Consider the following 9,978-nt stretch of genomic DNA (forward strand, 5'->3'; position numbering starts at 1 on the left):
GCTGCACTACCTGAGCCACTTGTGTGGGTTGTAGACTCCGTCTCTTGTTACCACTAGAGTGAGAGCACCACCAGCATTTAAAAGTGACCAAAACATCAGCCAGGAAGCATAGGAACTGAGAAGTGGTCTGTGGTCACCACCTGCAGAATCACTCCTTTATTAGGGGTGTCTTGCTAATTGCCTATAATTTCCACCTTTTGTACAACAGCATGTGACATTTGTCAATCAGTGTTGCTTCCTAAGTGGACAGTTTGATTTCACAGAAGTGTGATTGACTTGGAGTTACATTGTGTTGTTTGTGTTCCCTTTATTTTTTTGAGCAGTGTATATAGGTTTTGTACCCAGTTTGATGCACATTGTAGTGATTCATCCTGACCTGTGAATGTTCAACGCAGAATTATGCTTTTCAGCTTCATTTGAAACATCTTGGCCTACACAAAGACCCTATTCATAATAGCATTTTATTTGGGGTCACTGCAATGGTTTCTCTCAGTGGGTGGCATGGTGCATGACATTCTGAAAGAAAAATAATTTTAGTTGGGATTTTTTTCATTTAATTTTTAATACAATTATGTCCAATACATAAAGTAAAAACCAAAACAACTCATCCCCTTTCCCTCCCAAACCCACGTATAGGCAGTATCTGCAGCGATTCAGTCTGGGAATAGAAGACCACGACAGACAAACCCTTCCCTTAAGGACCCAGAGACAAAAAAGGACAAACATATGCCCTTGCTAAGACCAGCACGAATACAAATATTCCATGATTTTAAAAAATATATATAAAATGACAACACTTGTTAAATTCCCAGAGCCATTTAAGGAATACAATACATGTACAAGTATATTTATATTTTTTTCACCCCAATTTGTGGCTCTTCAAACTCCATGCCCAGCTTGCGATGACCTGAAATGAACATGACATGGCTTTCTTTCCACTCTCCAAAAATGTCCAGGTGTAGTGCTTGTGTTGGTTTAAGCACAGACTCCTTTAGATGGTGTCTCAGCCTTCAATTTCCTTGAGCACGCTTCAGCCAACCTCACTTGATGTCAGTCAACAACATCATGTGAAACCTTTGTCTTATCTCCTATAGACAGGTTAAAAGCACAGCAGAGTATCCTGGCTGGTCAGATCAAGAGGACGGTAATGGTATTGAAAGAAAGAACAGGCACAATTCCATGCTGAACACTGGGACAAATGCTGCCTTTCTTTCCCCGATGAGATCCAGTCTGCATGAGCCCTCAAGAGCTACTGGGAACACAAAGAAGCATCCCAGAGGCAAAATGTACTGATTTGTGCGCATTAGATACAATGCAAAATAAAAAGTAAGAATTTGTGGAGGCTGCATCTGTCTGTGGTATGTGTTGGAGGAAGGGGGGTTTCTAGAATAGCAGCGCGCCCATGCTGCCCATTTCACTCTGCTCCTTGACGAAGATCTCAAAGTACTGGTAGATGATGGTGACGGCCAATAGGATTCCAGTACCCGAACCGATGGCACCCAGGAAGTCAGCCATGACAGACAGCCCACCTATGCATAGGCCACCGAAGGCTGCAGCCGTGGGGATGTACCTTCACACAGAACACAAGATCTTAGAAATATGTAGCAAGGTATACACACCAATAATTCTTGACACTTGGGCCAGAGTGCAACCAAAGGTGCATATGTTTTTACCTGTTGAGCTCATGCACCATGGAGGTCTCTCTGTGTCCCCTCATCACCATCTGCTGTTCCTTCAGCTGCTTAGCCACCTGTTGGACATACAGACCTGAGTTAGGTTATGTACAGTAAGTTGTGTGGTAGTTACTAAGTGAATCTGTAACATATGGAACAAATATATCTGGTGCATCAAGTGACTCACATCTTTGGCAGAGGATCCTGAAACCTCGATCCATGTTTTGGAGAAGAAGGCACAGGAGCCCAGCATGAAGACGATGTAGATGGCAGCATGGATGGGGTCATCCAGAACAGAACCAAAGGACTCCGGGGGAGAGAGGAAGTAGCAGAGACCTCCAACCGGGTAGGCACGAGCTGGTCCTCCAGTGGAAGTATCCTATACACAAACAACCACACATACAAATAATCTATACATTGTGAATTAATTGTAAGCATAGCTCAATCAAGGCTGTTTGAGTAAAACCTGCCAAAGGCTAACTCTTACACAGGCTTGCTGAAATGAAATAATTAATTCTGTCAACCCTCCCAGTGTTCTTACATGGTAGTCCAAAACATGTGATCATAACCACATTATGGCTTCAAATAGAATCTCTGTTGTTTACGGTCACCCATTACTAGATGTCACAGAAGTATTCAGTACTGTTGAACTCATGAAGGTTTAAATGGGATAAAATAACCAAGTGTATGTGCATTTTAAATAGTACTGGTGTAATGAAAGTTGGTAAGGTACATCTACTGCTGTATGATTGACTAAAGCAGCACTAAGGTCATTCTGATAGGTACTTACAGACCAGGTTCCCAGCAGGTTAACCAGGAAGTTGCCGCTGAATCGCGTGGAGAGCATCTGAGAGATCACGTACAGGTTGGACACAAGGGCAGACTGGAGGATGATGGGAATGTTTGAGGTGTAGAAGAGCTTGATGGGATAGGTGTTGTACTGGCCACGGTAACGGGCAGACTTGATGGGCAGGTCCACCCTGAAGCCCTGGAAGGAGGAGGCGAGAAGTGTTCAAGACCTTTCAAACAACTACTGGGATTTAATGGTATTCAAAAACCTGAATGATTGAACATCAGCTTTGGTCTGACCATTTGTTCACTTTGTCAGATCCAATGGTCATATCATAGGTCACTTAAAGCTGAAATCCGTAAAGGGGCAAACTGCCACATCTGTTTGGGATATTACAACAAAGAAGTTACTTCAAAACACTTTCTTTCCCTCAGACATCATTGCACTCGTGATAGAACACCAGAATATGTACAGCAACTTCCTTACCACGCTGCTGGACACTCCTCTCCTCCGTTTCATCAACAAAACAAAAGTACTGAAGCAAACAGTGGCGTAGTTTCCCCATTTACAGATTACAGCTTTAAGCAATGAATTGAAAGCAATTTGTAAAACCAATCAAAAAACAGCCAAGACGATATAGGCTACAACTATAGAGGGGGTTGTCTGTCCACTGACCTGGAAGTATATCACTACAGCAAAGACGAAGACAGTGGCGATGAGGTTCAAGAGGTTAGGCAGGTTCTGGCGGTAAAATGCCTCTCTCAGGGCGCGCACCTTGTCTGTGCGGGTGGCCAACAAGTGGAACAGGGCAATGATGGCACCTTCAAACTCCGTTCCTGAGACACAAGACAAGGTTACTCAACCAACCACAGCAGAGGGACCAACCCTGACTGAAAAACAAAAGAAGGAGTACATTGTCAATACAATTACAGGTGGCAGTAAGGCCAGTATAAATACCTCTGCCAGTGTTGACAGTAGTGGGGCTGAAAGCCTTCCAGACGATGGTCTCACAGATGTTAGTGGCGATGAACAGGGAGATACCAGAGCCCAGCCCATAGCCCTTCTGCAGCAGCTCATCCAGCAGCAGCACAATCAGACCTGCCACAAAAAGCTGTGGAAGAAAGAGGGACAGAGCTTCAAATACAGTCTGACCAGGCGGATGAAAGCTGAGCATCTCTGATTGAAAGATTAGAGAAATGGCAGCCAGGGGTTTAAGTAATGAAAGGTCTCTGTACTTAATGGGTCAAATTAATGAACTGTCCAGTTCACTCATGTCCATTATCACTTGGGTTTCAGCCATTACAGAGAGCAGTGTAGTGGTGATGGGGGGGGGGGGGGGGGGGGGGGGGGTCTAACTAACCTGAATGATGATGAGCAGGCAGATCCCAGCACCCATCTCTGAGGGGTCTCCGTACATGCCTGTCATCACATACACGATGGACTGTCCAATGGTGATGATCATTCCAAACACTGCAGAGGACAAAGGGAGCTGGGTTGCATTCAATATCCTTGGGACAGCTGTGAGTTGCTAGACGATGAAAAACTGAATACACCACAGCTTTATGACAGGCTATAGACCCTTATTCAAATACCCATCACATACAAGCCCACAACTCAGAAAACAGTTGTCAGGTGGTTAAATAACCATCCCTTCACATGATTAATCCCATTCCATGGTAAAAACTTTGTAGGGCAGACATACGTTTCTGCGCTCCGTTGAAGAGTGCTCTGTCCTTGGGGGTGTCTCCAACCTCAATGATCTTTGCTCCAGCCAGCAGCTGCATGATGAGACCGGAGGTAACGATTGGTGAGATACCCAGCTCCATCAGAGTACCTGTAGAATGGTGGGATCACAGTACTGTTTTCAGTCAACTATTATTATGAACCAACACTGTTGTAATGGGAAAGAGGATTATACCAAGGCAAAGCTCTGAATACAGCGACAAATCAGCCAAAGAAAGTCAGCTCGTCAAGAGATAAGACCTGAAAACATCACAGGGAATAATTAATTCTCCATGTTAGAGGTACGAACCAAACAGCAAAAATGTAATAGGGATGTGTGTTCAAACAAGATCAGGAGCCAAGATTGAGAGCCATTTATCAATATGACTGATGAGAAGATACAGGCAAGCGTTCAAACTAAGCAGAACCAGACTGTTGGTTTCTCACCTCTGTTGGAGGCCAGGATTACTCTCATCCAGTAGAAGGGATCTGCGGAGTCTGAGGACATGATGCCGAAGAGCGGAATCTTGAGAACAGAAGACAGAATGAATCAATACAATGAACCCACAAGAGCTACAACTGCACCCATTGAGTCATCATTACCTGTGGCCTTAACTATATGTTCAGCTGGTGAGAGATTATGTCCATTTATTCCTCCTGGTATTGATTTTTATTTTCTCTCCTCATTGTTGGGAAGGGCCCATAAGTAAGCATTTCACTGTTAGTCTACACCGGTTGTTTACAAAGCATGTGACAAATGAAATGTGATATGGGCTGCAAGATTTCTCTGCAAGCGCCATACAATAGATAGAATTACACTGAGAAAGATTTTCAGGCCCGGCAGATACTAACCTGGCAGCACACCAGGAAGATGAAGAGAGTGATGGCAGTCCATAGTACTTTTTCTCTGAACTGAATCTGTAGAAGGAACAGAGGGACATTTTAGAGACACATCACTAGAGCTAAGATTGTTAAAAAAGCTAGTGAAGAGAAATTGCAGTATACGGTACCTTTCTCTCTGGTTTCTGAATCTCAGGTAAGACCGCACAAAACGGCTTTATGACTTCCAAAAATTTGACTGAAAAAAACAAGAGGACATTGGACAAAAACGACATTATACATTAGTGATTTAACATACACAGTAAAATAAAGTATTAACCAGAGAATTACATTATACAGAACAGTGAGGTAGGTCTACATACAGTTAGTTGAAGTCAGAAGTTTACATGCACTTAGGTTGGAGTCATTAAAACTCATTTTTCAACCACTCCACAAATTTCTTGTTAACAAACTATAGTTTTGGCAAGTCGGTTAGGACATCTACTTTGTGCGTGACACAAGTAATTTTCCCAACAATTGTTAACAGACAGCTTATTTCACTGTATCACAATTCCATTGGGTCAGAAGTTTAAGTTGCCTGTGCCTTTAAACAGCTTGGAAACTCCCAGAAAATTATGTCATGGCTTTAGACACTTCTGATAAATGATGTCAACTGGCCTGAGTTGGTCCATTGGACTCCATCTTTGCTTGACATCATGGGAAAAAAACAAAAGAAATCAGCCAAGACCTCAGGATTTTTTTTGTAGACCTCCACAAGTCTGGTTCATCCTTGGAAGCAATTTCCAAACGCTTGCAGGTACTATGTTCATCTGTACAAACAATAGTACGCAAGTATAAACACCATGGGACCACGCAGCCATCATACCGCTCAGGAAGGAGATGCGTTCTGTCTCCTAGAGATGAACGTACATTGGTGCGAAAAGTGCAAATCAATCCCAGAACAGCAAAGGACCTTGTGAAGATTCTGGAGGAAACATGTACAAAAGTATCTATATCCACAGTAAAACGAGTCCTATAATCGACATAACCTGAAAGGCCGATCAGCAAGGAAGAAGCCACTGCTCCAAACCGCCATAAAAAAGCCTGACTACGGTTTGCAACTGCACATGGGGACACAGATTGTACTTGAGAGAAATGTTCTCTGGTCTGATTAAACAAAAATAGAACTATTTGGCCATAATGACCATCGTTATGTTTGGAGGAGAAAGGGTGAGTCTTGCAAACAGAAGAACACCATCCCAACCGTGAAGCACGGGGGTGGCAGCATCATGTTGTTGGGGTGCTTTACTGCAGGAGGGACTGGTGCACTTAGATGGCATTACAAGGAAGGAAAATTATGTGGATATAGTGAAGCAATATCTCAAGACATCAGTCAGGCAGTTAAAGCTTGGTCGCAAATGGGTCTTCCAAATGGACAATGACCCCAAGCATATTTCCAAAGTTATTGCAAAATGGCTTAAGGACAACAATGTCAAGGTATTGGAGTGGCCATCACAAAGCCCTGGCCTCAATCCTATAGACAATTTGTGGGAAGAACTGAAAAAGCATGTGCGAGCAAGGAGGCTTACAAACCTGACTCAGTTACACCAGCTCTGTCAGGAGGAATGGGACAAAATTCACCCAACTTATTGTGGGAAGCTTGTGGAAGGCTACTCGAAACATTTGACCCAAGTTAAACAATTTAAATGCAATGCTACCAAATACTAATTGAGTGTATGTAAACTTCTGACCCACAGGGAATGTGATGAAAGAAATAAAAGATGAAATAAATAATTCTCTACTACTCTACTATTATTATTAGACATTTCACATTAAAATAATGTGATGATCCTAACTTACATAAGACTAGGAATTTTTACTAGGATGAAATGTCAGGACTTGTGATTTTTTTGGGGCTAAGGTGTATGTAAACTTCCGACTTCAACTGTACATAGGTAGGCGGATACTTCTGAAGTAAGAAGAAACAGTGGGATGTACTTTGTGGGGAGCTAAAAAATAAAAAATCCCAGAGTCCCAATAGAGAGAATCTGCAGACAGCGGAGATGACATCGAGATGCCTGCTCTTGGACATGCTGACCTAACCACCGCCTCTGATGACCATCTAGTTATGAATGCACCAATTTGTAAGTCGCTCTGGATAAGAGCGTCTGCTAAATGACTTAAATGTAAATGTAAATGTAATGATCTTCCAGATCACCTCATGACCGAGTCTGCCCAAGCACTCAAACGGACTTGACCTAGCTAGTTACTGTTCTAGACTATGTATTTTTAAATTACCCTTGTTGTTTATTTTTGGTAAACAAGCACTTTGAGATTCTGTCTAATGAAAAGCGCTATAAAATGTATTCCTACATGATTCTACAGCTGATACTCAAACTATGTCAGGATGAAACGTCATCACTCCCACGCATGCAAAAAGTTGGTTCCACTCACTAACAAGGTCAAGAAGCTAGTATTAGCTAGCTAGTTATATTGCATGTGGGGAAAAACTTAGTGTTCTTATAGATAATTATTAGTATATTAAAATAGGCAATGGAAATACAGTTAACTACTGTTACTGTAGATTACTAGGCTCAAAGAAATTGACATTCATTGGCAATGGCTTATTCAATCAATGTTATCGCGCTAGAAGCAAACCACAGTCATGATAAGTTACGGTCACATTCATTGCAAAGACGGTGCTACATTTCATATAAGGATGACATCAGCAAGACTGTAGACTCTACAGTGTAGGGTAGATCGTGTGGTAATGTTGTAGGTGCACACAGCAATCTGAATGCCCCGAACAAGAGCCAACAGCAACAATTTATGGGCCCTCGAGTCTGGCTAACTAACGTTACCGAGTCCTGCCTTGGCTTTACCGTTAGCTGCCAATTCCGTTAATATGGCAACTCACATTAACTACATCACATGGGATATTTTGCTAGCTTTATTTAACAGTTCATTGATAAGTAAATGGTGTTGTATGTAACCCAGATTAGCAAATGTTAGCTAAGGACGCACAATAACTAGCTAACGTAACTAGTTAGCCAGCTAGTCACAACGTTAGCTACGGCTGATGTTAGCATTACACTATAGTAGCTTGCTAACTACATGCCCATTCCTAGTCAAGTCAAATATTTCTAAGATAAATGTCATATGCAGTTCACAGGTACATGGACATACACAGAAGTAGGAAAAAAAATCACTCACTGCCCATGGTGTCCTTGATCCGATTTCTGTTGTGTAAAATTGGTGCCACTTGAAGGATCAGCACAATTCGCGTGGCACCATCCAGCCTCTCCCCACTGAAAAGAAAGCTCTGTAAAGACACGTCACCAATTAAGCGCCTAGTACCATGTGCGGTGTTCATGTTTTAGTCGGAACAAGGAAACTCTGAAATGTCCGACTTGCTAACCGGTTGTAGTTATGCACGAGCCGCGTTCAACTAGTTAGCAAGTGGGAAATTTCAGAGTTTCTAGTTCCGACTAGCACATGAACGCGGCATTTGACATTAAAACTGCCTACTACATGTCAGATCTTTGAGTATTTTTCATTCAACAAATTTCTGGAGTAACGTAGCTGAATGATCACCTTAGCTACTGTAGTTCACATTGGGGGATATGCTCTGAAAGTAGATGTTTGATTGAACAGAAATGATAGATACCAACTACGTTGGTTTTATTATTGACTGTTTATGTTTGAGAAATCTTGACACTTCACAGAAAAAAATATGCCTTGATTCAGGTTTGATTATGATAAACAATATTGCTCTTGCAGAAAATGCAAAACTTCTCAAATTATGACACGAGACTGATAAATCAGTAGTCTAATTTACCTTCAGTTATATTAAAATGCACGATCATGATTTTTATTTATTTATTTGTCTTCAATGATTTCTGAATCGAGAAAATATTGGGCCCTGTGTGACCAAAATCCTATTTGTCTAGGGGTCTCTTGTGCCGCTGCACGTTTAAAAAAAATCTGAATATAAAATACTTTCTGTGTAACTATTAAGTACCTTACTGTGACTGTTTTCAAACCATAACAATTGAATAAAAAATAAATAAAAATATCTTCATAGCAAGTGCAATTTCTCAAGCAAGAATTTTGCTAGAACTGGTAGAGTTCATTTTATATAAAGAAACAACAATGGCTTCTTAGCGAGTGCTCGAGATTTACAAAAGTATTACCTGAAGGAAAATGTGGGAGGGTCATGCGTTTACAATTTCAGTCAGGGGAGGGTTTAGTCTATTTAAAATTTAGTCCAGGGGAGGGTAATGTAATTTGTAATTGATTAAATTTCATATTGCTAAGGGTTGACAATGAGTTGGTTATTATAGTAGCCAGATGTGTGCCCAATGATGCCCCTCATCCCTGATGCTAAATTGTAATTATTTTGCCTCTATGGCCTATTTATTGCCTTATCTCCCCCCCTCTTACTACATTTGCACACATTGTACATAGCTTTTTTCTATTGTGTTATTGACTGTACGTTTGTTTATGTGTAACTCTGTGTTGTTGTTTTTGTCGCACTACTTGCTTTATCTTGGCCAGGTCGCAGTTGTAAATGATAACTTGTTCTAAACTGGCCTACCTGGTTAAATAAAGGTAAAATAAAAAATAAAAATGATCTGCTGGGTGCACACTTGAAAGTGTGCCGAGTGTGGTTTGAATAAAATTATCTTTGGCTATACTATAGGCTTTAGGTGTCACGACTTCTGCCGAAGTTGATGCCTCTCCTTGTTCGGGTGGTGCTCGGCGGTCGACGTCACCGGTCTTCTAGCCATCATTGATCCATTTTTCATTTTCCATTGGTTTTGTCTCATCTTTCTACACACCTGGTTTCAACCCCATTCATTACCTGTTGTGTATTTAACCCTCTGTTTCCCCTCATGTCTTTGTCAGAGATTGTTTTATGTTCAGTGTCGTGTTGTTTGTATTTGGTGTGCGACGGGGCTTCGTACCAATTTG

At 41.6% G+C, this 9,978-nt stretch overlaps 1 protein-coding gene across 1 annotated transcript; it reads right to left on the reverse strand.

The window, feature by feature from the left end:
- Positions 1-524: 524 nt before the first annotated feature.
- On the reverse strand, positions 525-8,336 carry LOC129851061 (protein transport protein Sec61 subunit alpha). Its single transcript, XM_055917244.1, has 12 exons — positions 8,218-8,336; positions 5,196-5,263; positions 5,038-5,103; positions 4,633-4,711; positions 4,166-4,297; positions 3,824-3,933; positions 3,421-3,574; positions 3,139-3,299; positions 2,464-2,661; positions 1,861-2,052; positions 1,674-1,750; positions 525-1,570 (listed from the first exon to the last, which is right to left on the reverse strand). Exons 1-12 carry the CDS (start codon positions 8,222-8,224, stop codon positions 1,384-1,386), a joined length of 1,431 nt encoding a protein of 476 aa, XP_055773219.1. The 5' UTR covers positions 8,225-8,336; the 3' UTR covers positions 525-1,383.
- Between the last annotated feature and the right edge of the window lie 1,642 nt (positions 8,337-9,978).

Source organism: Salvelinus fontinalis, chromosome 3 (genome assembly GCF_029448725.1).
Source record: "Salvelinus fontinalis isolate EN_2023a chromosome 3, ASM2944872v1, whole genome shotgun sequence".
NCBI classification, from domain to species: Eukaryota; Metazoa; Chordata; class Actinopteri; order Salmoniformes; family Salmonidae; genus Salvelinus; species Salvelinus fontinalis.

What these genes read in the sequence shown, in the direction of transcription:
- LOC129851061 (XM_055917244.1), bottom strand. An exon ending in ACCTGCTGGGAACCTGGTCT is followed by an intron (nt 2,053 to 2,463) that starts GTAAGTACCTAT and finishes GTTTGTGTATAG; the next exon opens with GATACTTCCACTGGAGGACC. An exon ending in CAGGATCCTCTGCCAAAGAT is followed by an intron (nt 1,751 to 1,860) that starts GTGAGTCACTTG and finishes TATGTCCAACAG; the next exon opens with GTGGCTAAGCAGCTGAAGGA.